At 41.0% G+C, this 27,932-nt stretch overlaps 1 protein-coding gene across 6 annotated transcripts; it reads right to left on the bottom strand.

The window, feature by feature from the left end:
• Positions 1 to 164: 164 nt before the first annotated feature.
• kif1ab (kinesin family member 1Ab) lies at positions 165 to 25,237 on the bottom strand. 6 transcript variants are annotated; one of them, XM_074689418.1, is made up of 49 exons: positions 24,880 to 25,236; positions 23,616 to 23,795; positions 21,036 to 21,109; positions 20,653 to 20,832; positions 20,464 to 20,532; positions 20,061 to 20,239; positions 19,827 to 19,938; positions 19,540 to 19,617; positions 19,363 to 19,428; positions 19,233 to 19,250; positions 19,056 to 19,134; positions 18,892 to 18,970; positions 17,503 to 17,645; positions 17,302 to 17,340; positions 16,041 to 16,240; positions 15,755 to 15,834; positions 15,580 to 15,655; positions 15,409 to 15,488; positions 15,204 to 15,310; positions 15,015 to 15,098; positions 14,688 to 14,868; positions 13,873 to 13,945; positions 13,704 to 13,794; positions 13,463 to 13,611; positions 13,084 to 13,262; positions 12,798 to 12,935; positions 12,567 to 12,685; positions 12,385 to 12,470; positions 12,137 to 12,287; positions 11,774 to 11,954; positions 11,522 to 11,612; positions 11,300 to 11,418; positions 11,158 to 11,213; positions 10,887 to 10,995; positions 10,712 to 10,778; positions 9,762 to 9,846; positions 9,559 to 9,664; positions 9,302 to 9,325; positions 9,047 to 9,161; positions 8,749 to 8,882; positions 8,560 to 8,621; positions 8,307 to 8,452; positions 6,079 to 6,270; positions 5,908 to 5,979; positions 5,216 to 5,325; positions 4,240 to 4,359; positions 3,919 to 4,111; positions 3,695 to 3,813; positions 165 to 3,173 (listed from the first exon to the last, which is right to left on the bottom strand). In XM_074689418.1, exons 2-49 carry the CDS (start codon positions 23,719 to 23,721, stop codon positions 3,116 to 3,118), a joined length of 5,175 nt encoding a protein of 1,724 aa, XP_074545519.1. In that variant the 5' UTR covers positions 23,722 to 23,795; positions 24,880 to 25,236; the 3' UTR covers positions 165 to 3,115. The 6 variants fall into 6 exon arrangements, with proteins under 6 accessions (XP_074545519.1, XP_074545525.1, XP_074545520.1 ...); XM_074689424.1 differs by having other exon boundaries at positions 16,041 to 16,171; XM_074689419.1 differs by lacking the exon at positions 17,302 to 17,340.
• Between the last annotated feature and the right edge of the window lie 2,695 nt (positions 25,238 to 27,932).

The raw sequence follows: 27,932 nt of genomic DNA, 5'->3' as shown, positions 1-27,932 counted from the left end.
AAGAGAGAGTTAATATCATCTGTGTGATGAGAGCCGACACAGAAAATCTCCATTTATATACAAGACAGAGCCAAGAGGAAGGTTTCCAGTTAGTCATTACAAGGATCATGAATGACAATACTTTACAATAAGCACTTCAGGAGGGGTGGGGGGGCTGGGGGGTGTTGTCATTAGCAAGCTATAAGGCAGGAGAGAGGGGCAGCAGAAGAGAAGTGGACCTGCATGCTTTGATCCAGAGCTATGACAGTAAAAAAGCAGCCAAATACAAAATGATCAACTTATTTATCTTTCAACAGGCCAGTGCACTAAAGCTGTCTCACTCTAGATTTTCTTTTTGGACATGATGTTTTTAAACTGGAGCTGGAAACTTATTTAATCATCTCCAAGATGTACACAAAGTTCCAATGCTGTTTGGAGCAGTAGTGTTGAGTGTTTGAGAGCTGAAGTAAAAAGAATGGCACAAAAACAGGAACCAAGTCTCGCCTCTTTAGGACAAGGTTGATATAGGTTTGAACACAGACCGGCTTTCCATACATTCTCAAAACACCATCATATAAAAATCAAAGTAAATCAAAGTAAATCAAAATGCCTTGTGCATAAGTGCAGTGTTCTTTAAGAACATAATCCAACCTTAAAATCTCTAAATAAAACTCTACAGTTGTGCGCCGCTCTGGCAGAATACAGGATATGTCTGTAAGCATTTTCCAAAACAAATTAAGGTTATACCAAGATGACACAAAGATTTTGATAAAATCAACCCATCCCATGTCATTCCCAGACTGAGTATCACTCACGATGCAGAGAAGTCACAAACAGAAGAAGAGTTGATGTAAATGATCAGATTTTTAAAGCATCAGGCAGCATCGCTCAGCAGGTTTGTTGGCCAGTGGCGTCATGAGTCCTGAATACTTTCTGTCACCTGACCATGACTTCGGTTTGGAGAAAGATCAGATGAGACAAATGGCTGGCTGACCATGTCTTTAACTTCTTAGAAGAAATTAAGCTGTAAAAAACATCTTCATAACAACCTTTCAGGTTTAAAAAACTTAGTGTAATCTTGGTATAGTGCAAAGAAAACAGCTGGTAAAAGTAACAAGAAGCCATCCCTGGACATAAAAGTTACATCTGCGAGCTCATCATACTGTACTGTTCTGAGACACAAGCATCAGGCTGTCAAATATCAAGCAGCTACAGTACAAAAGCTGAGAAGGGGTTCCTTTAAAAAGCCACATTTATAGCCAATGATAATGAGATATGAGCTGTACCGCACTTCTATTAGTTATACCAACATACTATAAAGCTTCAGTGATAATATTCACTCTCCAAAACATTGATCATTGATATAAAAAGAAAAGAATTTGAACACCTACTTTGACTCTACATAAAAGCTTGGTTTCTGACACGTGTGGCTAACTTTAGTGAAAGCGATGACGAGGGAGGGGGAGACGAAAAGAGGTGAAGAGAGGGAGGCACTATCTGGTGCATGGACAACGCTCTTGCCCACTCAAAGCAACTGACACAGATTACAGGTCCATGGTAAATTAAAACGGTTCTTTCAGCTACGAGATGAGACTTCAAGAGTAAACACAGTAAATGTAGCAACTCTGCTGGCCTGTCACACACAGAAAAAAAGCTTATTCGTTTAAAGTCGTCCAAACAAATACAGCACAGTTGTCCTGTGATGTCATTTTATGATGAATTTAAAGAAATATTACAACTTTAAGGGAAACACACTCACTGGTTTTCTTGGCAAAACTTGGACAATAAGGTTGAGTTCAGTTAAAGTTAAACTGAGAGTTAGCTTGTTGGAACATGAAGCCAGAGAATGGGAAAACACGTTAGCTTGTTTTCTCCTCTCTAATTTAGGGCGTGGCTACTAGGAACCCTAAAATGTGCTTTCAGCATGTTTTATCAGCTTTATTTTCTTTATCCTCAAAGTTGCAGCTTGGAATCTTCATTATGCAACTCCACATGAACTCAAACCTTAAGATATTAAAAGTATTACCTGGGATTTGCACTATATGTTCCCCCCACAGAGCAGTACCTACGGGCAAAAGAGCCACTAAATGTGTTTCCAAAAAGTCAAACTACGACTTTGACGTCCCACGTCTGCCGTCCAAACTGCACAAGTGCACATTTTTTTTTAACGCTTACAAAAGAAAATAATGCTTTGGTTAAAACAACAGAGTAAATGATACAACACATTAACTCATAAAGACAATAAAGTGCAATGCAACAAAACTGGTCAATGGTCTTGTCACAAGTAAATTACAGTGCAGTGAAACTATGATAGCGACAATAAATAACATTATCATTTACATAAGGGTTTAGGGGCTATGAGAAAAAAAGCACATACTGGGAACAAGGCAGTAACATAAGTTATCTTTCTAGATTGTTTTGCCTCAGTTAGCCGTTAAACTCAGTTTTTACAGACTCAGTTATAAAATAAAACAGAATAAGAACAATGTACCATTTTCATAACCCTCCTCCTGCTACTTCAGTGTTTCAAAGACAGATCTGTCTGATATCTGAGACCTCTGCAGTCACTCAAATCCTCTGTGCTGTAGCAATAAGCTGTTTCATACTGAGGTAATGTACAGTATAGAATGGGTGCATGTTTCTTCCATGCACTTACACAGAGAAACATCAAGTTAAGTGTTTTTATTCCCTCTAATCTAACGGCGGTAATTAGAAATACATAATATAAAACTGGGTCCTGTTAACTCAGTTAATATGAGTATTGAAGGGACTGGCAACATACTCACTTTCTACCTCACAGATGACAGATCTCTAAAACTAATGAGTCCCAGTGTCCAGCAGAGGTTGGTTAATAAACAGGTTCAGGAGGTTAGCTTGTCTTATGTGTTATTCTAAAGGGCAGGAGGGAGCACAGCATGCTGGGTCTTAATGTGGCGACTGCAGAAACAGAGGAGGGATGTCTTTTAGGTTTCAGGGGGGCTCATGTGTATTTTTGAAGTGGGAGGGTCATCATACGGGAGGTTATTTAAAAGGTTTGATTTGTTTATATGAATAATATTTATAAGAGCAGGGTGGTGAGTGGAGCTTTCAGATTGTTTTGCTTGTTTTATTGTTTTCCACCGGGTCGGTTCACCTCTCACATCCTCTGAGCAGCCGGGGCTGACTGGATCGACTTTCTCCGGGAGAGCTTTGACCTGGACAGAGGAAAATGAAGAAATGGTATCAAAAATAGAACTTGTGTCTAGTAAATATTAAATTTTTCTGATGCTTTATTGTATATTTCTTTGTGTGCACGTTTCCTGAAAAAAAAAACACAAGCATAACTTTGCTTTAAACAAACAGTGACTGATTTCACATTTTGACTTCAAAGAAAAAAACGCTTGAGGTTCATTCAAACTTTTTCAGTATGTAGATTTTTATATCTTTATTTTTTCCATTAAAACTTAATTATGTGTTAACAAGTCAACAAATATTATAATCTGGCTACTGAGATAAGCTGCAGGTTAGGTTATTTGTTCACTACTTTGGAATCAGAACATTAAATAAAAAATAAAGACATATCCTCAGTATTCCCCCTCAAATCCTTCAAATGAAACAAAATGATAAAAAATAATAAGAAATCTGTTCATGGTGTTGTTAAAACTAGTGCCAACATCTCTGGTTTTTAACAGTGACTTTAAACTACAGATTTCCCTTCAGCTCCTCCCTGACTCACCTGATGGTGCCGGCCAGCAGAGGGTTAAAAGCGTACAGCCAGTCGTGCATCTCTTTGTCGTTAGTGGCCTGCAGCAGAATCCCACGATGCTCGGTGCACACAGCAAATGTGTTTGGAGTCTGGACATGAAATACCAGAGGTTGCTTTCATTTATTCAGGACTGATGTGTATCTCTTGGGCTATTTTCCTAAGACTTTTATAAGTGAACAGAAGGAAAGTTGTACCCGCAGTAAGGTCTGCTTGTCTTCACTGTATTCCACCTTGGCAGATGACAGGTTGATGACAGCTCGCTCCACAGTGTCCCTCTCACTACGATACAGGTAGACATAGGGCCTGCGCACCACGACGTAACGCTTCACCCAGCCGCTGGCGTGTGGCTCCAGGAAGTGCAGGTAGCCTTTCTTTGACACTATGGGGCTGGAAAAGATCAAGAAATACTTAAGTTACAACAAACAAGTCCAAAATTGTCACAATCACAAAATATCACAATCTGCTGATTCTGCTGTCCAAAGATCTAGCTCTTCCAGGATCATGTGTGGTCTGACCTGACACGAATCTCTTGAATGTCAGGAACAAACGTGCATCCTTTGAGAGCTTTCTTTCGGTCCACTGGGCTGTATGGGTCCAGATCTGGTGTGGAGGCTTCTGAGCTGGGTTCAGTGAGTCTACACGACATAAAAAAAACAGGTTTAAAGACATGTTTTCACAGCTATGGTCATCTGAACATGTCTCTGTCTAAAGCACTTTTGTCAATTCAACATTTCACAGTTTTTAGCAGCAAGTGACTGAATTTGAATCATAATAAATCGATATCCTCAAGAGGATAAAATATATGATCAAGTTTACTGGTTAAATGTTATGTGATCTGTGCTAAAATTACATCAATTTTATGCTGTCCTCTTTGAGAAGGTAATAAACATGATAGGCATTATGAGATCTTTTATAGTCAAATGTGTTTTTTTTTTTCTTTAACTACACTTGTCTTGTTCATAGAAAACTATCGATTCAAAAATACTGGACAGAGAAATCCCCTCCTACACTGAACAACTGAAATCAAAGAGTGTCTAATTTTTAGTAATAATTCCCTTGGACTGAACAAAAGCCACATCCAACGATAATACCAGGAAAGCGTCTAATTTTAAGATATGAAAACACAAAAATAACACCCAATAGAGTAAAAATCAATTATTGTATGAAAGCATTATTTTTATGTCAAGAAACTTCAAGTTTTTAACTCTTTACAATCAATTAGGGATAAGTTTTCTTTTGAATATCTCAAAATGCAACATGTTTCTGTACTTGTCAGCTGAGTGTAGCTCACATTAATTCTTACAGGACTTCTTAAAATAAAAATAAGACCAACACTTGCTGAGTGTTTCCTTTTTGCAGTAAACAAACATTTAATTGTTAAGCAAATTCGCATTATCGATAGTTCTGAGTACAGTAAAGCACAAATATGAAAAGACCTAAGGAGAAAAATCCTGACTTAAAGCGGCTGAAAGCTTGTAGATAGCTACGTACCGAATGTCATAATGTCCCTCAACCAGTGAGGGACAGGTGGAGGATGGAGTGAGCGTGCTCAGTCCAGACGAGGAGGAGTCTCTCATTAGCGATGCAGACATTTCAGAGAGCTAAAAAAAAAACCCACACACACACACGCACACCCAGGTACACAATACAACATATCACATGAGGAGAAGCACACGCACAAACACACAAAGAAACAAATACAGACATAACATACCGGCAACAATTGAGCACAAACAACACAGACATGCATTCAGAGAACAACTGAATCAGTCATTTTGTCTTTTTTAAAGAAATGTACTGAAGAACCATGACTGAACTGTTTCAATTTCTACTTTATCTACAGTAAGAGCCCCTTGCTGGTTAATATGTTTAAGGAGGACATGCAGGAGGAGTACTGGGATTAGTGGGAGCCTCACAGACTGCAGAGGAGGAGCAGGGGGAAGGAAAGGTGAAGAGAAAACTTTTAAGGTTTGAAGGATGGATGCATGGGTACAGGTGACATACAAAGGGATAAGGAGGGATATGATGTTTGTAAGAGCTGGATACAAACACAGCAACTAAATAATGCAGGATGATGGCTGGGAGTGGTTGTGGGGCTTTGATTTTTGTACAGGTACTGTGGTAGAGGCTAAAGGTTCAGAAGGAGTAACGGGCCGGGTTAGCGGGCCTAGGCTGGGGCTCACCTTGCTCTCACTGGCACTGCTGCTCACCTGGCTGTACTCCCTGTTGAAAGTGTGCATGAGCAGACGCAGACACTGCAGACAGACAGGAAGAGATTTTCAGATAATGCTCGATAAAGAATCAAAGGTTTCACTGAGAAAACGGCCCTGTAGGTCTGAGAGAGCAGCAGTCACCTTGGCAGCCAGCTCCCTCTGCCTCTGGTTGGGGCTGTCCGGGGTTGGTGGGAGACTTCCAGGACTGTGGCTGAGGACAGGACTCTTTGCAAAGTCAGTGATGTCACTGCTCTTGTAGAGGGCATCCTGTCCGGCCTGCAGAGTTGCCTCCAGCTTTTCCCTTAGCAGCAGATAATGCCGGGTCTTCTCCACCTAAAAACCACCGGCAGATATATATACTGATGAAAAACATGTGCTGTTTAAAGATGTTTCCTTCTGTTGTCACATTTTATTTCACATTACACATAGCTTTCAGTATCTATCAGACTTTCTATCAAAGGTCCATTTTATTCATTTTTTTATTATTATTATATAAAACTTTTGTTGTTGTACTCTGAGATAAATTGCATGTTGTTACATCTTTATGAGTGGTTTGTTCACCCGGCTTTATAAATACAATAGGGTTGCACGATATACCGATACTTGAAAAGTATCGATACCCCCTGTTTTCAAAAAGTAAACAATACCACGTGTTTTAAGTATCGATACTCCAAGTCAATTTTTCGTCTGAATCAGAGACATTTTGATTCAGGCACCCTGTGAGTCTGCAGCCACCGAGCTGGGTCCTCACTCCTCTCTGAGGAGTGGGCGGAGACTTGCTCTCTTTCCAAAGTGTGTGTGTTGTTGTGAAGTTAGACAGTGAGCCTGTATTAGCTTCACGTGTCGATGCTTGGCCGTTTTCAGTCCAACAAAGTTGTTAACGTGCATCTTAATTATCCGATCTCGCGCTGACAAACTCACAGTTTGATTTCTTAAGCTGCATGTAAAAGTACAGACAGAGTTACAGACATGGGTTCAAGTTACAGCGCTCCTGTGAACCGCCGCAGCTTACCCAAAAAGCCGGTGCACGGAGCGAAATTTGTCATTACTCTGCTCACGAAGCCGACGGTCGGGGCGGCTTCGTGAGCTAATACACGTTTCAAAGGCCGTCTGTAAAGCTTACTACCGACACACACGGAGGAAACACTACAAACATGATGAAGCACCTCACTGTTCAGCATCCTCACCTCCTTAAAGAGCAAGAGTGACAGATTCAAACGACGTGTCCAAACACAAAAGTCAAACGAGTGTCAATTACTTTGTGACAAGAAAACTAGTTGACTACGCTTTGTACGACGAATAGTCAGCGTCATAAACAGATGAGCTGCATGGAGCAGGCTCAGCCCTGAATCAGAGCTGTGGTGTTGACACACTTTAAATCAGTGACAAGTAGTTTTATAAATTTAACAATGATAAAAGCCTATAGGAGACACTAAAGTGTTGAATCTGTGAAAAAGCTTAAATAACACGGGTACACTTTTTTTTTTAGAATATTCGTGTTAAAAGGGTACTTTTCAGTGTATCCATACACAGTGTTTGTTGATCAACACACAGTGTGAGCTAAACTACAGTGTGCTGAGCATCAAAACATTAGATGGCTGTTAAAGTCTGGCAGGGTTATTTTACCTGCTCATTTCTGTAGAACAATTACTATTTTCTGGTTTTCTGTTTAGTTAAATTATTCTTGAGAATAATAAATGAGTTCAGGTCACTCCAGGAATTGATTCTGCATGTAATCTATAAAACTTTGTGTGTTTGTTTTCTGAAATATTAGCACAATTTATAAATCTCCCTTAGCCCCACAGACACGCAAACAGATGTCAAAAAACTCGCTTGAGGCAGCAATCTCTTCAAGCTGTTTATTTTATTCATTTTCTTATATTTTAAGTTTGCCATGGTATCGTTTAAGTATCGATATCGAAATTTTTTAGGCAAGTATCGTATCGAATCATAATTTTGGTATCGTGACAACACTAAAATACAATTGTGCGTATGTGTGCAAACATTCATCCTTTTTATTGAGTTTAAGGTCCCAAAGTAAGAAATTATGTGCTCCAAGTGCCAAGTCACCTGACCGCTACCTTTTCTTCTTTAAACAAGGATGGTTTTAATTGATGTAAAATGATTCACTGTGAAAAAAGCTGAGGTTTGTTTTGTCATAAAAATCTGAAGTTAGATTTTCACCAAGCATCTTTAACTTGATGACTTGTCTTAATTCAGGTTTCTGCAGCAAAAATTAAGCCTGAATCCAAACTGTTTTTAACTTTCTATGGTTGAAATGGTCTAAAAAGAAAGAACTGAATACTCATCCCAGCAGATTACACCCCTAACTTATATTTCCTGGGTCTCTCTACAGTCCACTAACTGACCTCCTGCAGTAAGCTGAGCTTCTCCAGCTCCCACTGATGGTCCAGGATGAGGCTGTCACTGCGAGGCCTCCATCCAGCCAAGTTCTCCTCTCCTCGAACATACGCCACGGAGGTGTCCAGAACACGCCTGCGTCGGCGCTGCATGCCTAGAGAAGAGGAACTGAAGTCAGTGAATGGCGTACAAAGAAATACAATTTAAGAGAATGTTTTTTTACTTTCTCTTCTAAGTCTTTTTTCTTCTTCGGGGGCTCACCTGGGCTTCCATTGTCCGCCACATGGCAGAGAGTGACTTCATAGACTCCAGTGACTCGGTTACTGAAACAGAGAGAGGATATTTCAACACTGTATTCCATCAAACTACATATTACATGACTGATTTCATCAAATACTTTTCTGGGATGTAGAGTTTGCAAAGATTCAGACTCTGTGGATAAATCCTCACCTCTCAGAGGGCCGGAGGCAGCCGGTGCTGAAGAGGTTTCTGATGGAGCGAGATGCCGGCAGTTTGGCGTCACGGGAATAAAACACCATGCAGAAATCTTTGGTGATCACTGTGGGCTGAGTGCAGTTCTCCATCTAGTTAAAACGTACCAGGACAGAAACAGTCAAAATTAGCTCATTGGACTGGAAGGTGTCCACTTACAGTGATGCTGAACTTTGTCTTAAAGTCCACGAAAGATCACGAAAGATCAAGTGAAGGAGAGAAAAATATCACTGACAATAGGTGTGGGCTCAAGTACCTCTAGATAAGCAGAGAGGGTGATGTAGATTTTCTCCCCATAAGGAGTGACTCTGTTCAGGAGCAGGGAGTTGTGCATGGAGCTGTCCCATGCTGCCTCGAATCGGTAGAAAGTTCTGCAATGGGAAAAATACAATTACCTCTTTGTACAATTCTTAAGAGACAAAAAAATCAGTCTCACCAAAAGTGCAGGCATAGGAGCATTTCTTTGTCAGAAACAAATATCAATCAAAAATTAAATGATTGTCATTTATACCTATGATCAACTCCCAAGGAGACACTGCGGTCAGCAAAGAATAAAGAGAAACATGAGTTAGAAACTTTACCCTGCAGCTGTTAAAGTCAAACTGAAAAATGCAGTGAAATCAAATCATGTCAGTAAACATAGTTTAGTAGCAAGGTTATAGGATTATTTAAGAAAGCACTTGATCGGTTTTTATTGTTATACTTTTGTTAATATATATATATAAAATGTAAACTATCATAAAACATCAGGTGAAAAAAACGTCATACTTGTCGTTGTGTTTTGGCCAGAAGTATCCTGAAGACAGGATGTTGAGGGAAAGGATGTTGGGGTCTATGATGGTTTCATCAGCCTCTGGTGTGTTTCTGATACGGCCTGCAGTCGCAAGTCGCGATAAAAAAAAAATAATTAAAATTAAAAACTTTAAGGTTGAATTAAAAAAAATGTTTTTGAAATTTTTGCCATGACTTACCGATAACCAGCTCTTTCACTTCTTTCCACTCAATGTCATTTCCTGTTTCATGAGCGATGGTTACAGTGATTCTCCTCTGAATACCCTGTGGAGTGGAGAGCAGATGAGATACACTGTTAAAGCTAAATGTCCCACAATTTAATTCATTCTATGTATTTCCTTTTTATTCCCAGGTTCAAAACTTTATTGCTGCAACCTAAACTACTTTAATGCATTGATTGTGAAGAAGAAACGAAAGTAGCCTCATGCTTCAAAAAGGAAGGCAATGTGCCATGTTTTCTTTGGTATCCAGCAGGGGGCGATACTGTTGGTTACATAAATTGTGACGCGCTCCAAGAAAATAACTCTACTTTTGCATAAAATTTATCATATTATTTACCTCTACTTACAAGCCAAATCTAAAACAACACTATGTTTATTTAATACTTTATGAATTTATACTTGATAAAGCATGGTACGCTTAAGGCCGTGGGTGGTGTAATTTAGAATTTGCAATGACAGCAACTCAGAAATGTTCAGTTGTACAAAAGTTCATTGTTGATTTTGTTCAGCAAGTACATTTAGTAAAAAGTCTATTTTGCACAATAATAAGCGTTTTCTAACTTATATCATTGTTGCAGTGAAATACAAATACCAACTTAGCTAGTATTAGCTTGAACTATAATTTAGCTTTATGTAAACTCTGAGTTTTAATTTTGGTCGGATTATTTTCACTCTGGTGTAAAAAAAAAAAAAGAAAAAAAAAAAAAAATGCAGTGACAACCCTGCTGCTTTAAATCAATAGTAAATATAAATTGGCTGAACCCATCTCTGTGATACAGCCTGTGATTCTTTCTCATGTGTAAACCACAGAAAATATAAAGACAGAAATCTGGAAAAGGACTGTTCCCAAGTTTCACACACATCAGCTTACTGACTGAATGTATGTTGTTGTGACCTGGCGGTCTGACCTGGTGTAAGAGGAAGGTCCCGTGGCAGGGCATCCCCCCTCTGTGGTCGACAACAGCAGGAATGTAGCTAGAAACAAAACAGCAACACAAAGACGTTATTATAGAGTTGTTTGACCAAGATCAACTTTGTGTAGTTTGAGAAGTTCGTCCGAGTGTATCGACTAATGTGACTCACTCTCCGTTAGCTTCGAGCTCACAGATCTCGAAGAAAACCATGAGGTCGTATTTGGCGTGACAGGGTCCTGCTGTGGAGCGAGTCAGAGTGCTGAGCTTTGTGGCTGGCACTGAAGGAAAGAGGAGATGACCAATTAATGTGTGGGTGACAAAAAGAGACTGAAATGCTGAATGCTGAAGCTGAATACCAATTTAGTGAGAGAAAAAAATATGATAGTAGAAGAATTTTTAAAAACAAGACAAGTAAACCTTGATTGAAATTCAGTGCTCACCTGGTTTGGATAAGGGCATCACCCGAGGGAACTGCCTCCTGGTTGGTCTCAATGGACTAAAGGACAAAGACAAACCATGTGAGGATCCTTTAGCTCAAGTTCAGGTCATATCTTATCACTTCAAACTGAGCAGTCCTCCTACCTGATGAGGTCTTTGCAGAGTGGAGGGAAAGGCTGCTTCTGGTAATGACCAAACACCTCGAAGACAATTGGCTGCGTCTTGATGTACTCCACAAAAGACTTAGTCACCTCCACTGTGATCTATCAGAGAAGAGAAACAGCTCAAGCACAAAACCAGCAGATAGGAGAACATAATGTTTCACATTTGAGAACAGTCTGTCTGATGTTTATGTTTGGTGTTTACATTTTGAACATGGTAGAAGCCCAGGGGAGGTCCTCTGCCTGTGTTCTTCAGAGGCTCCGTAGAGAAAGCTTCATCATGGCGGTGGATGAAGCTAGGAAAAGAAAAGCCATCATGAAGACCATGAAGCAGACTCCATTTTTTAGTTTGACTGCAACTGCAATCATAATTTTACAAATATCAAAAGAAAAAACTTTTATGGTTAAAACAATATATATAAAGTTTATTTGTATCTAAGAGACTCTGAAGACTCACTTGAACTGGCAGAAGATGTCAGCATACTCGGCCGAGATGCTGGAGGCCTGCAGGACGGTGACTCTGAAGGTGAAGGTGCTGCCAATCTTCAGGTGGGACAAGGCTTTTTCTGGGGAGAAGTCCAGAGGAAGATCTAGACCTAGACCTGAACTCTTTACCGGGCTGCATGGAGCCTCCAGAGCTGCAGCATCAAACAGAGGAGACACAAACACACTTATCTGTGACCAGTATGTAAAAATGTATTATAACTTTTAGATTATATTGCAGCTCTTATGTAGGATGAACATCAGCTGGGTCATAGATTTGATTGCTTTATAACAGGTTAATGTAGGTGGAAGTTTAGTTAAATGAAGATCTACGTACCTGGTGTCACCTCACCTGGACAGGTGTTATTATTGACCTCATCTGCAGAGATTCCTATCTCAGCAGTCTGTCCTTCCCCCTCCACGATCCGCAGCTCCTCCTGTGAGGTGTTGGAGTGGGAAAGACTGCTCGGACACGACTCTGTCTGGAACTGGAGCAAGACAGAAAAAATCAAAACCAGAAATTCAGAGAACTCTTTGTTCACCCTGTAAAAACTTCTCTCAGACGAAGCTCAGGACGGTTTGTACCTTCTCAAACTGTTTGTCCTCAAAGGAGATCTTAGCTGTGCCTGACTGCCTCACACCAGAGCCATAGTCAGGGGCTTCTTCATCAGCTGAGGACAGCGAGAAAAAAAACACATCACATTTATTTCTAAAACAAAGGAAAGGGCTACAGAGCAGAGATGAAGCTAATGTGTGACGATCTGTACCTGAGATGGCCTGAACTGCCACTCTTAGGAAGCCTTTCACCTCTCCTTTCTCACTGACGATGGCCACGCGATGCACCAGGGGCACTGGGTACAGGAGGTTACTCAGGTACACGAACGCCCTGAGGACAAGGAGAGATGGACTCTGAGAGGAAGCATTTCATGTGTTACAGCAGAGGAGGAGGAGGAGGAGGAGGAGGAGTAACATCTGGTGCTGTTTAGTTTGTCACGAACCTGCCGACCAGACGGAACCACGGGAAGCGGTCGTAGAAGGGGTCTCCTCCGGTCAGAGCATGGTCACAGTCCTCTACGGCGCTGCTGGGGAGCTCTGCAGCACGGTCATACATTTCTCTCATCAGGTCCAGCCTCTGCCTGCAGGGGGCAGTGTAAAGAGGGAGAAGTTAACGGAAATTGTCTTTTTACGGCAGATGAGCTGCTGCACGAACAAACACTGGATTATATAACACATATAAACAAATATACTTAAACCACTTCCCCGTTTTAGAAATGACAGCTGTACCTCAGTTTCTCCAGAGTCCAGTAATGTGTCGCTCCGTTCTTTTGGTCTTGAACCTCGACTGCAACAATGGTTTGGGGGAAAGGCCGTCTCTCCCTCTCTTTGGCCACGTTTGGAGGCAGCAGGTCAGGGGGAAGGGGCGAGTAGAGAGTGTCTGTCAAAAGGACGAACTGGAACTGCACCTGGATGACACAAAATATACAAACATGAGTGACAGATAAAAAGAAACAAAAAAAAATCAACAACAAAAGATAGACTTTTGACTTTTTCCACTTCAAGACTTTTGAGGATCTATTTGGCAGCGTGGATTAGAAAGTCTTTCTCTGGTTTTCCATCACCTGAAAATACAAAAACACACAACAGTGTCTCCAGTAACAAACACCTTCTTCTTCAGCTCCACACTGATGGCGTTGGCCTCTTTGAGGAAGATGGCGTTGCCCCACAGCAGATCCCTCAGAGACGTGAACTGATAGAAACGCCATTTTCTGAACGCCCACAGCGCCAGCTCGGTCTCACGTGCTGTCCATGGCACTATGAACAGGAAGACACGCAGGTTAATTTTGACTGCCAAGAATGATTCAGAGAGGGTCATTCAATGAGCAACTGTACGTGACAGTCATCACCTTCCTCCTCTGGCTCCTCTTCTTCCTCAGGAGACTCCAGGTACCGAGAGTCCACTTGTTTCTGCAGAGCCTCCAGTTTACTCTCGTAATCCTAAAATCAGAACATGATGTTTTTGGGAGTGTTTTTGTGAAATGCTTTGTCTTCACACACACTCGATCCTGTACTCACCAGCCTCTGCTGCTCCAGCAGGTTACTGGCCTCCTCCCTTTCTTTACGATACTGATCCTCAAGCTCCTGGAGCCTGCAAGAGAGTCAACAATCGATGTTTAATAACTACCAGATAAGAAAAGTATATAATCCTTGGCTTCATTTTATACTCTTAAAGGGATAGTTCAGTTTTTTCGAAGTGGGGTGGTATGTCCAGTGTCCGTGGATGTTTTCTCTGTATTCCTTTCAGTCGCCATCTGTAGCAGCTCCTCTTCTGTGTGCTCCGGTTCATACAGGTATCCTTTTGGTTCCAAAGTGAATGAAACTTTATCGTCGCTGTCATAGTCACTCATTTTGAATTTCCTACACTGCCTCACAATCCTGAGAGTACAAACAAAAGAATTAAGATACTTGATCAAACTTACACGAGGCTAAAACCGGCGCCTGAAGCATAGCTTGTTTACATTCCCTACAGCTGAAAGGAGGAGGGGGGACAGAGCGCACTAGCGCTGCGTGGAAGGACACATGACCAGTTAGTTAGGTCCAGATAAATGTTTATATGTCCGAAGACTTGATGCACTTAAAAAATATTTTATGAATCGTACTCTTAAACTATGGTATTACTTTTTGATTTTAGTTCTTGTAGGCAGAGAAAATAGCCTTTGAATTTGGTACCGTCTCTCCCTGTTAGCGCCTATTTCCTCGTCACCATCGATTACAGTTTGTGTCTTACTGAGGGAGAGGAGACAACTTTCTACTGTATCTAATGTCTTTAGTGGTCACATAGAGCTCATACGACCCCACTTCAAAAAAACTGAACTATCCCTTTAACTCACCTCTGCTCCATCTCTTGCTTCATATCGATGCCTTGTTTTTCCAGAAGCTCTCGCTGAGCGAAGGCCCAGTCCACAGGCTCCACTGGTGTCTCTGCACACGGCGTCCTCTCTCGCTCCATGCGAGCCTGCTCTGGGTCATTGAAGCGAAACACGTGGCTCTTTCCCATGATGATGCGATTTCCTAAACACACAGGTCAAGTTACAGTTTGTCCACTTTGACAGATTGTCTTGTCAAGTGTTCTGTATTGATACATTTCTCTGGTTATTCTCTGGGTTTAGTTGCTTTGTTTAAAAAGTTTACTGAGATTATGTGAGTTTCATACATACCAGATCGCAGAACAATGGGAGAGGTCACTTTCTTCCCGTTAACGTATGTCTCTGACCCCTCACATGGCTCCAAGACAACAATCCCTATTAAAGTGGATGAATCGAATTTTAAAATCAGACATTTAACACACTGACATTCATGTAATCCAAACAAATGTTTTTTAAAGTGGATTTACAACGTGCTGTTACCTTCTCCCTGAGGGCCAGTGGTGCTGCTGAAGGTGCAGTGCTCATCTTTGATAAAATGACCACTGAGGACAATGTCTTGACGAGTTTTGGCATTTTCACGTCCGACTCTGCAGAATGGTGCAATAATTAAAGTGAGAAAAAATCCCAGAAACAACAAAGCCTCTGGATCAACCTTCACAGCTGAAGATACAAAAGGGAACCGTACTTGGTGATGCCGTCTTTGATATAATACAGCAGACACTCTGACATCAGTGGGTCCTCGTTCAGGTTCACCAGATGAGGGGTCTGAAAGTGGAAATTGTGACAGTAATGTTGAAATGTTTCACAGATATTAAATAGATAGACTGTTGTGATGCAACAGTGAAAGACAACACACCTTTTTCGGAGAGAAGACGCCAACGGTGCCTCCATCTTCTCTCATTGCAACACCCATCTCAGCCAGCAGGGCCTCCCTGCAGGAGGCAGTAACACAAAAGACATTAATGCACTGGATACTAAACACTGAAGAACACTCATTGGAAACATAAATCATGCATGAAGATGTGACAAACCTTTCCATACGGATGGCCTCAGTACGCCGTAGTTTCTCCTCCCATGTCTCATTGAGCTCTGCGATGATTTTCTCTGTTTCCTGTTACAAAATTAAGACAAGAAAGACAGGAAGATCATTTCAGACATGTTGAGAGAGCTCTTTCATCTTTCTTTGAGTGCCCTTGTTGCAGTTTGGCATGTTCTCAAATTTAAAAAATGCCCCCCTGTCATATCTTGATTCTTTTATTTCCCTTTCACATTTTTTTCCTAACTCAAATATCTGATCATTGTCCCAATCAGCCTTACCTTGAGCCTCTCGATGGCCTCTTCGCTAGCCGGGCTGAATATGCGATCGTGCAGGTTGTTGATGGAGCCGGCTCGACTGGACAGCGCTGAGAGCGAGGGCGAGGGGCTCATTCCTGTCATGGCATGGGACACTGCGGAGAGATCACCCCTTTGATTGACAGCCTGGCGATTATTCACAAAGTTCTTGTAATCGCACAGGTCTGCCAGAAAGAGAGGCGTTGCATGGGAGTGAGCAAGGAAGGAACGGAGGAAGGATCAAAGGAAAGGAAGGACAGAAAGTAGGAGCAGACGCCAGATAATTAAGGAGAGACATCAGGGATTGATTGAGAGAGAAACACGCGGAGGAACATGTAGAAAAGGAAAAGAATGAGGGAACAACGGGGAGGAGTACAAAAGAAGAAGAAGAAGCTCAAATAATGGTTCAAAGAAGCAGAGGTCATTTGCTTACTAAAGCCATCACAGAAAGAGAAAAGAGCAACTCAAACCGATAGAGCACAAAATGCCGAAAAGACTGACAGTCAAAGACTTCGGTTGTGTCTGGTGTACACAGAGACACTCGACAAGCTTACAAGCATGAGAATGTTATGAGAAAGAAAATTCTTAACATCACTACAATGCAACCAACCAATCAACCAAACACGGTTTCTTCTTTTTTTCTCATGATTTGCTCGTGTTAATGTCTTCAAACTGTTCAGCACAGCCTTTGCTAGCAATGCAGGCCTTCGATAAGCTCCACACACAGAGAACCACACGCAAAGAAAAGAGCTTCTCAGAAATCCAAAATGGCTTCCTCCCACATTGTCCTTTATTCAGTGTTGGTGGCAATGCAGCGCGCTTAGCATCAACGCTTTCTTTGCTTTGGTCTGCTGCAGATCCTTATTAAACTTCAGTAGGATCACAGAGTAAGGGACTGCTCAGTCACAAAGTAATCTGTGTTACGGGGATGAAAATAACAAGTGGCTGAGCTTTCCAGATTACAGGGGAGAGAAAAAAGTAGAAAACAGAACGAAAGGAAATAAAAAGGAGGCCATTTTTCAGAATTCTTGAGAAAAGACGAACTTAAAGATAAAAAAAGATTTTTCTTTTTAAGTAATTTGTTGAAGTTTAAGATTAATGATTTACAAATTTTGTCATGTGTCACAAAAGGGTGAGTTTGGGGGTTAGTTATTTCGGTCTCTGGTGTGGTGGAGAAGAAAGACCCTCTCAGAGATTGATTTCTTTTTTACTTTGCAAAGCGCAGGCTTTCTAGAGTCATACACACATTTCAAACCAGCGATGACGGGACCGGTGCAGCGATACGCTGATAAGACAGAGGAGAGAAGAGAATGAGTGTGAGGACACCCACACTCCAGGATTTATCCCCTGTCTAAAATGTATTGTTAGAAAAAAAACTGCACAAATATATCTAAGTTCAGATGAGTGCTGTGAAGCCTTGTGGTTTGTGTTTTTTGATGGTACTCACTCTCGATGATGTCTCCCAGGCCCTGTGCGTACAGAAGGTCTTTGAGGCGAGCCACCTCCTCTTTCAGCTCGCGCACAAGCCGGTTGTTGGGGTCCTCGTTGATCACAGCGTTACAGCGGATCTGTTTAGCACGATCAGCGTACCTGAGGGGTTAAAGGTCAAAAAGTCAACATATGCCTCCTCAGGTGCCTCATAATAAACACAATTGACGATAAAATCAGGAAAACTGGTGCATGAGTTTAAGTCACACAATCAGTACAAAGAGCCATGAGGGCAGATTGCATTTGAGCCAACAAACAACAAACAAAAACATTGGGGTCGACAAATAATGAATCACTAATGACCCCTGGGGTACCCCAGGGGTCAGTGCTTGGTCCCCCTACTCTTCTCCTTATACACCACAGCACTGGCTGCAGTAATCCACTCTCATGGCTTCTCCTACCACTGCCATGCTCACGACACTCTAACGACACTTAGCTTTTCCTGTCTTTTCCATCTGAAGATGTAACTGTTTAAGCTCGGATATCAGTGTGTCTGGCTGATATCTCCACATGGATGAAGAAAAGCCACCTTCAGCCAAATCTGTCCAAAACTGAGCTTATTGTCCTTCCTACTTGTCCCTCGGTTCAACTACAGATCAACGTCCTGCTTGATTCCAATCAACTCTGACAGAAATCTGGGCGTCATGATTGATGACCAGCTGATCTTTAAGGTCCACGTGGCCTTGATTGCTTAATCTTGTCAATATGCCCTCTATAACACCAGGAGGATCAGACCCTACCTGACACAACAGGCCTCACAGATTCTGGTACAGGCATAGACTACAGCCATTCACTCCTGGCAGGCCTCCCTGGTGCTCCCAGCCCAGCAAGGCTCCAAATCTCAAGCCAGACTCTTCTCCTCTGTTGTGCCCAATTGCTGGAATAAATTACCTAACTCAACATGATCCACAAAGTCCCTTTCTACTTTTAAGAGATGTCTGATGACTCATCTGTTCAGGGAACACTTAGCTTAATCTGACTCTTCTCCTCTTTGTCTTCAGGGGTAGAATGATCAGAGGGTCTCAGACGCAGTTCTTAGTCAATATTTAGCACTTATTAATGAATGTTGTTGAAGGTTAAATGATATTGTTACAGTGATTAATTGTGGTTTGCTATGACTACATTATTCAACATAAAAAAAAATGCTTCTTGCACTTAATGGCAGTACCTGCGGCCAAATAACTTGTACCACTTTGGTGCACTAACTAAGGTTTTCCCTTCTGTCTAAACTCTTTCTTGTGTTATGCATGACATTGAACAAAAGCATGTGCTAAATGCTAAATTGAAACCATGATTTCAGGATGCCTACTTTTTTTTGAGTTTCACAGTTTATTGACATGTTTCTGACCTGAGAGTACTGAGGGTCTCATCATAGTTAATGTCAGCAGGACTGAGGGCAGCCACCATGGCTGTGCGAGAGTTTCCTCCTACAGACAAAGAGAGATGAATCAATCTGATGCAGCAAAGATTGGTTATTCGTGACCGAGGGTTTATTTCAATGAGCTCAAATACCCAAGTTTTCTCTCAGTAGCCAAGTCAGGACTGAATCTCTGTAGGGAATAAAACTCTCCACCTTCTTCTTTTTCTTGTTCTGTTCAAAAAGTGAATACAGATTTTTTTAAGTCAAAAAAAATATATATTTGAAACATCTGTGTTCACTTCAGAAGTCTGATAGTTTATACGACTGACCTTGTTTGGTGCTGAGTCCTGAAAGATGATAAGAGAAATGCCAAAATTTGTTATTTAGACAACAAACAGGACACGTAGCTGAACATTTTGGATGAAATTGTAGAGCAAATAGAAAATTGAAAAAACATACTATTTCAGCAAGAGCAGAAATAACTTTGCCCAGCGTAGTCAGAGATTTGTTGATGTTTGCTCCTTCCTGCAAATACAACGAATTAAAAGTCAGCCTTAACAAACACTTGTCCTATCTTTTGATATGACTGTGTTTATTTTAGTTCATTTCCTCACAGAAACAGCTGCTTCCTCTCACCTTCAGTCTGGTCCCTTTAGCTCCAGTTGAGTCAGCTCTCTCGCTGCCAGCCAAATCCACCAGACTGATCTTACTGACCTGAAATGAAACAGAATATTTTCAAAACATGGAGGAAAAAAATGAGAGTTCATTATAGCGGAGCCTGTATCGAGAGATGAGGAAAGTAAGAAGTGTCCGTGGATTAATTAGAGAAGACCACAAACAGTCGCCTCTTAGCTCATAATGCGATAATTCCAACTCCTCAGGGGCAGACATTTCTATCCGTCATGCAAAGTGGTTTTAATGACCTTTTCTGATGTGTTTTCAGTCTCCATGTCGTGTTTCTTCTGTGTGAAGATGATGTTGAAGACAGCGTGGGAGCGGCTGCTGGTCTCGTTCATGTTGGTAGCAGCCACAGTCCTGGGAAAAGAGTAAATGTTACAGTAAGTGTGCATCACAGATTTGTCTCCTGACTTCAAGATCTGCTTCATTTTTATCTTTTTGTTGCCACAGATTCATTCAATCCTGTCTGCTGTTTTTACCGGGCCTTGTTTCCAGAGTCCATCAGGTCCTGGATGTCATTGTAGGAAGTGACGGCCAGCTTGGACAGATCTTCCACATACGGTCCCATCAGTGGGTGCTCTCTGACACGCAGGTTTCCTTTGTTTTTTGGGTTCAGCAGATCACGCACACGCTCACAGTAGATCTCCATGTAACTCACCTGCAGGAGAAGAAAGCAGAAATGGTTATGTTGTCGTTTTTAATACATTTTGGTTCAAGTTTTGTTGCTACCAAAACAAGAAAAGGTTACATCTCAGGTAAGAGAGCTTCTGACTTTCTGCTGTCAAAATAGCAGCTGTCCCCTTGTTTACTGCTTTGACACCTACAGTTTTACATGTTCCATATTGTACAGACTTGTTTCATGAAGAGTTTAACATCACTCACCTCTACAGAGTAGGACATGCTGTTGTCATTATTGCTGTCGTTGATCTTTGTGAAAAGGTCCTCACAAAGCTAACAGAGAAACAAAGAGCCCATCATCACTGCTGAGGTTTGTAATCATTTAAGAGAAGAAGAAATATTACATGTCATATCATATTTATCATCATTGATCAGAGGTGAACTTTGAGTTACCAGAGGAATGATTCCCTGCTGGTCCTTCTCTTGCCGTCCCATCATGGTGTAGCTTTTCCCAGCTCCGGTTTGTCCGTAAGCGAATATGCACACGTTGTAGCCTTCAAAGGCATGAAGCAGCATTTCCTCTCCGATGTCCTTGTACACCTGCATTTGGGACGCATAGTTGATGTCCTCAGGCTGCAGACAGAGCGAGACAGAGAGAGCAGTGGAAAGAAAGATGAGAAAAAATGGATTAGCATCTCACAACAAATAGAAAACATTTTTTTTACATCAGGTTGTACACTTAACTCTAGCTCAAAAATCTTTTAGCCAAATATGTGTTTTATGTTTCAGAGCGTTTCAGTAAATTTTATTGTGACAATCAATGCGGTGAAACTCACCGTGGTGTGTGACCAGTAAGAATAGTCAAAGTTGAAACTCTTGTTTTCTTTCGGCTGTTTTGGGTTGAGGATCGCTGAAGACAGAAAAACAGAAGAGGTCAGAAAGCTGCATCAAGCGTTTTTCCAAAGGCAAAACTCTCAGTAAATTTGTGCAAATCTCAACCAGATATCTGTAATAACACTGCTAGTATTTAACCATTTTAGATGAAGATTACTGTATTTTTCTGAGGACTTTGTAATGCACCACTGATCCTTTTTGAAGAGAGGAGGGGGTGAGGTGCACAGTAGAATACAAAATAAGAGCTGAGCTGGACCTTTAGACTGTCTACTCAATCTACTACATCGCCCCCTGTGGATGAGTTCAGAAATACAGCCACAGCAACATCCTGGTTCAGAAAACACAGCATGACCATCAATCAGTCCATCAATTTTGTTCGATCACTTATTCAATGCACCTGCACCTTCTTAAGCAGCTCACATGTGACCATGATGCAGAAATTCAGAAGAGCGAAATTTCTGCACACTGTGGGCAAAGTGTTGGTGAGTGTACTCAGTTAAAATGATAAATGTCAAAATGTTTGGTTCTAATTAAGTCATTAAAAAGACAGGCCGACACAGGAGGCTGACAAACCCCTTCATTCTTTTATACCCACAAACACACACTCGCTCTCACACACACACATCCATCAGCTGATCCCACGTCCAGGCTCAACCAGAACAAGGGGACCTTTTTGGTCGCTGCAACTCGTGTGATGAGAAGGGCTACATCCTACACACACACACACACACACACACACACACACACACACACACAAACACACACACACACACACACACACAGGCCTGACTGAAGCTTTTGTTTGCTGCCGTGTTGCTGCTGCATGCCTCCCTGCCCACCCTCCTGTCGCTGGAGGGACAAATAGCTGCGGTTAAACGTGCTAAACGTGGCTCAATCTAGGTCACAGGAGGAGGAATAAAACAACACGATGATTCGAAAGGCATGAAAATTTATACAATCTTCACCTCCCATGTTTCCTTACAACTACTGCAATAGAACACCTCAGTTATTCATACGGGCATGTTGTGATCCCTGTTACAAAACCGCAGTGACACAACTAAAAGCTTCTGATACACTCTTCAGTTTGAGAGTGATTGGAGATTTAATGACCATCAGAATAAAGTTAAAACTCCTCTGACAGAGTCTAAAACTGTCACAGCGTGTTTCTCTGTACAGTTTTCATATTCCTAATGTATGAATAATTGCTGATGTTAAATAGAAACAAAGACAAAATTTCTATTTTTATAACCAAAATATAACACAAGTAACATCAACCAGGTACCTGATAGACTGCATACAGTATGCATGATACTAGAGCACCACCGATTAATCGGTCAGGCCGATAAATCGGGCTGATTATGCCTGTTACCGATTAATCAACATCGGCCAAAATGTAGCCGATTATAAAAATTTTTGGTCCACTGAGACTCTGTCTCTCCTGCTCCTGTGTGTCTGTGTGTTGGGCTGCACACTACCTGAGTGCCTGCCTCCTCCGTCCACCATTATCTAATGTAAGACTATAGAACGAAGTTTTAACACTGTGTAAATTGCTTATTGTGTGTTTACATTTTTATTGTTTTTTTATACTTACTGTGTTAACAGTTTGACTTATCTATTTAAGGTGTTTACAGTTTGACTTCTTTATTTGTTATTGTGTTTACAGCTTTTTCTTATTTACCATTGGTTTAAACTACAGTTTTTATGTTGACAGTTTTATAATTTAAGTTCCTTGTTTTAATTTAATAGTGCTTTGTCTCTGTCTTGAATCATATGGGTATTATAATGATTTGTGATTATATACAGTATATATCCTGTGTATATCAATGAAGTTATTATATATATCAGCCGATATATCGGATATCGGCCAATATATCAGATATCGGCCGATATATTGGATATTTTGCCCCCAGTATCGATATCGGCATTGGCCCCAAAAATCCCATATCGGTCAGGCTGTACATGATACATTCTAAAAATCATATCATGTATTGTATAATCAACCAACAACTCATGATTTATTTTTCCTTTGCCAATAAAATGAATAAACAAAACAAGTGAAATCACTTTGTTACGTGATATTTAAGCTTACCAACCCATGAGGTTGTTTTTTTCAACATCTGTAGTTATTATTATTATAATTCTAAAAAAGTTTATTTTTTAGCTTTTTATTTATGCCTGCATAACTTCCTGCACCCAAAATGAAGGCTGAAGTGTGTGATAAAACTTGACCCCCTCCTCAAAGTTTTTCAATGCGAGAAAAACTTGCTTTTATTTACTTATTTCACAATGTCTATTTACCAACTAGTCAACTGAGAACTAAGCAGCAACTTTACTTTGAAAAGCATTGAATCACGCTGAGGAAGAAAAGTCAAAAGCTCTGATTTTAGGTGAGCAAAGTGAAACTTTTAAATGCATCCATGTCGTCATCATCATTTTTCATTCTGCACAGTGAAATTAAAACACTCATGTGAGGTATGTCCAGTTTTTGAGTGTGTGGGGGGGGGACTTGAAATCCAACTTACTTGTAGTGTTTCCTGACATCTGAATGATGCATTTGCTGTCCTTGCCTATCTCTCTGGAATTGAAGGGTCGGACCCTCACCGCCACCTTCACGGAAGCCCCCGCCATGTCGCAGGTGGATGACGGGTGAGCAGAGGAGCCGAAGATCTGTCTGGTTAGACAGACACACGCACACCTAGCACCTACACAGGCAGAAAATAAGAGGTTAGGATGCATATGGATTGAAAGTAGGCTTTTATTCATATCATGTGCATTATACTTCTTTGTCAAAATGGGATACAAATTAAAAGCATCATCTGATGAACCCACGTCATGTTGCTGGGTAATGATTTATTACAGATGACAGGGTTTTGAATAACAGCACAGCTACGGCTGACACATCCTCCATTTTCAGGCTCTGGATCAGTCATTTCATTTTCAGTCTGACACTCGGCTTTTCAAACAAACTGACTGAATGACTGGGCCATTATTTGGCAGGGAGATCATACATGAGCATCTCTGCTCGGATGTACTAAAATGGCTGCTTATTTTGAGACATCACTCCCTGGTTTCATCCATCAAGGCTGGAGGCCTCATCATCAAAATGTCCCTTCACTGCTACAATAAACAAATATAACACCTTCAGAAAATTCCTGTATGAATTTCTTGATTTTTTTTGTAGTTAAAATTATTTTTTATGCTGTTTCCTCTTAAAATGACGAGGTTATTAGGGGCAGCCAGTCAAATAATGCACCTTACCAGCCTCTGTCGATGAAAACACAACACAATTCTTTTTATTACATCTCACATACAAATGTATCGATACAGGATGCGCGCTGGAGAACTGGGAGAAATACTAAGAGGCCATAAACAGTTCAGCCATGTAAATATTGTCTCCTCCATCTTGCTTCGCCTGCCGCACCTCGAAGACAGGCCGCGTAAACACAAAATCATCAAACACTGCGTCAGAAACGAGGTCAGCGAACATGAACATACATAAAGTGTCATTTAAAGCTTCTACAACTCACATTCATTTTGTTCCTCGTCGTTTCTTTAAAGATAATGCTGAGTAGGCTAATTTCAACACAACACAATTGTTGACAGCAGCGGAATTAAAACATCAAACAGGCTGCCGCAGCGTCCCTATTTATCTCCACGCGCGTAGAAAGGCCTCGAAATCAGCAGCACACACACACACAACACACACCTGCTGTCTACAACAAGGCGTGACACGCGTTAACAGTGATGCTGTGCCGTGAAAAACATCTCTGAATAGACATGTCTTACCTCAGCAGCTCACACTCGACGACCGCAGAGCGTGAATCCTCTTCTGCCCATTCAAAAACCCTCCTATCCCTCCTTGAAGAGTCTTTATGTTGTACTTCTCTCTCTCTGGTAAGCCTACAGCATCCCTCTCCTCAGCGCATCCTTACATGGAGAATCCGCCGGAGAAAGGGAGAGGCAGAAGGACTGAGCCTCAGCTTCAGCAGCAGCAGCAGCAGCAGCGCTGGGTGGGCGCAGGCTGTGAACGCAGCGGTGCGTCAACTACAGACGAGAGTGGGAGACAGAGAGGGGAGGGAGGAGCCAGAGCCAGGAACAGGGTGGATTGGTGCGGGATGCTCCAGTGATTCAGTCGGTCTGAACTGAGGGAAAATGGCGGCGCTGCTGTGGCAGGCAGAGATGCTGGACGGCGGTGATGACATCAGCATCAGCATCATCAGCAGGCTGGGAGATGCAGCACAGAGGCACAGCAGGGGGGAAGGGGGAGAGGGACACCATAACAGGCCTCACAGAGACAAATATGGGTGAAAAGAACATAGTTATTTAAAGTCAGACTCATTTTTTTTTATATTCGTATATCTGAAATATAAAATCGTATAATCATGACTTTGCAACTCACAGTTATGCCTTAACTGATAATCATGACTAACCACATTTTTATGTAACCTTTCCCCTTTTTATTGGCAGAAAAGGACTTCTATTTCTTTGTTTAAATCAGCGCAAAAACATTTATAATAATTTCAGGTTAAGGTTACCTCACCGCATTTTTTTATCTTATACTTAAAATACTCAAAGTTATGATAATGGATCAATCCATCAGTTGTACAAGTTAAGAGAATGCTGAAAGGGATCAGTTGAGTAAACAAGTACTTCAGCCTTACAACTTTTAACAGGTACATGTATAAGAGAGCACATCAGCTCAGTCTTGGCTTCACTTCACTGGCTGTCTGTGCATTTTAGAGTTTACTTTAAAATTATTTTGTTTGTTTTGGGGTTTTTCAATGTTTGAATGGTCTTGTTTCGCCTTCCCTCTCCGAGCTTCTTCACCACTACTCATCTTCTCGGTCCCCCAGGTCAGCTGCTCCTTCAGGTACTGAGGTCTGGGAAGAAGCCTTAGAGAGGACAGGGCTTCCTCTAGTGCTGCTCCCTGATTGTTGAATGATCTTTCCCTGCACATTAGAGAGGCCCCCTTACCCACTCTTAAAACGCGTCTTAAAAACCCATTTTTAGCCCTTGGCTTTTAACCTCAGTGAGACTTAATTTCTTAGCCCGATCTTATTTTTGCTTTTAAATATTTTTTTATTTTTTCTTTTATGTGTGTCTGTTGTTCTTATCTGTTTTTATCTTTTTTTTGTTTTACCTGCCAATACAGCACTTTGTTTACAGCTGTAGTTGTTGTAAAGTGCTTTATGAATAAAGTTGGTTGGTTGATTGGTTACAGTATTTAAATGAAATTACTTGGTTGCTTTCAGTAACTCATTAAGTTTTGTTTTGTTTTTGTTGTTAAATAAGACTGTACTTTGTGTTTGGTGTAGTAAACTCAATGTAACACTACAGAGTGTGGGTGCTTAGGGGTAACAGCTTTACAAGTCCTTCAACAGCTTACGACTGACTGAGGAAATGAAGCCTGAGTTTTATGTCCCATGATTCAACTCCATGTGTACCCATGTGATTTATCACAAGGTCATAAAACAGCATTAAGTGGGATTTGTTTTTTTTTTTAATCAAAAGTGTTGATCCAGATTAATCTCCAGACCTTACACTTCAAGCTCATATAGGAATTTTTAGCTGATTGTGAAACAGACTAAAGTTATTATTGATCTCTCTTTAAAACAAGAGCATGAATAACATATCTAATAAGTCATTTTTAACTAAAACTCAAGATGGGAGTAGGGGGAATAAGTGTGTGCCGCTGATCTGGCCTTATTTCATGTTCTTCTGTTTCTAGATGAGTGGTACAATTTAAAAAGGAGCAGGGTGAGATTTTTGTAACGAGACACCAATCAAACTTGTACGGACAAAGATCAGCGAAGCTCTCTTTGACACTTAGTGGACCAAAAATATAAGCACACACACTGAAAGTCCCTATCAGGAACTTATTATTACACCTGACGCTCTTCTCAGGTATCCTTTATGACAAATGATAATTGGTTAATTAAACAAATGAAACTAGTGTAGCATTATTATCAAACAAAAATAAACTTGCAGTCAGACAAATTCAGATTAGATACTTCCTGCTGAGATTTTCTTTTAAAAAGAACCAGGTCTGTGTAACTGGTGGAGGTAAATTTTGATTAGTGACCTCATTTTCTTCACCCATAGTTTAAAGTAACTATATTAAACCGTCAGTTATAGCTGCAATGATCCATCTGTAATGTTGAATGACTATGATCTCTATAAAATCCTTTATCTGAAGCCTAAACTTGACAGCTCAATGCTGTCCCCCTGTGGATATAATTATTATGTCTTACCCTGTCTCCCCTCAGCCCCTCCTCTTGCTCTGTTTGGGCAAATTTTGAGTTTCAGTTCAGTGCAAAGGTCATGAGCCAGTACCATTTATTTACTAGAGTTGTAATGATTTACCCAGCCTGGTTTAGAGAGGGGCACCTTTTGATTGTCCCATGAGCTCTGACATATTGGCAGGAATATGGATTCACATGAATATGTCAGAAGTTTATTTGCCCAAAACTTTGTTTTCTGGAGTTTGGACGTCTAGAAGTTACCCCTTATCAAATTTAAGCAAAATAAATCACCACAATAGAAGCTTGATGTAAATGTGTGGGCTGGATAGTCATGAGTTACAGCGTAATGTCTTTGCTTTCAATGTCAACATACTGGAAGATCTGTTTTAAATATAACTTTAAAAAAAGAAGGAAAAAGTTTTACCAGAAGTTATAAATGCACCAGTCAGTTCGGCCCTGAACATAAAATCAAGTTGGAGGATATTAAGTGTCCCAGAGTGATATTATAACAATAATGATAATAAAAGTCTGACTGCATCATTAAAAACACAATCTTTCTCTTTTTGTAACACTCACACATAACACTGATATGCTGTT

This window comes from Halichoeres trimaculatus, unplaced genomic scaffold (assembly GCF_033239565.1).
Source record: "Halichoeres trimaculatus isolate MK-OKI-2021-1 unplaced genomic scaffold, fHalTri1.1 fHalTri1_scaffold_15, whole genome shotgun sequence".
In the NCBI taxonomy this organism is placed as follows: Eukaryota; Metazoa; Chordata; class Actinopteri; order Labriformes; family Labridae; genus Halichoeres; species Halichoeres trimaculatus.
This window is presented reverse-complemented; position numbering and strand designations above follow the sequence as displayed.

Excerpts from the sequence above, each read along its gene's own strand:
- kif1ab (XM_074689418.1), bottom strand. The coding sequence starts at position 23,721 with ATGGCGGGGGCTTCCGTGAAGGTGGCGGTGAGGGTCCGACCCTTCAAT. Across the intron at positions 19,939-20,060 it reads GACTCTGGAAACAAGGCCCG|GACTGTGGCTGCTACCAACA; the intron begins GTAAAAACAGCA and ends CTCTTTTCCCAG. Across the intron at positions 3,174-3,694 it reads CTGCTGGCCGGCACCATCAG|GTCAAAGCTCTCCCGGAGAA; the intron begins GTGAGTCAGGGA and ends TCCTCTGTCCAG.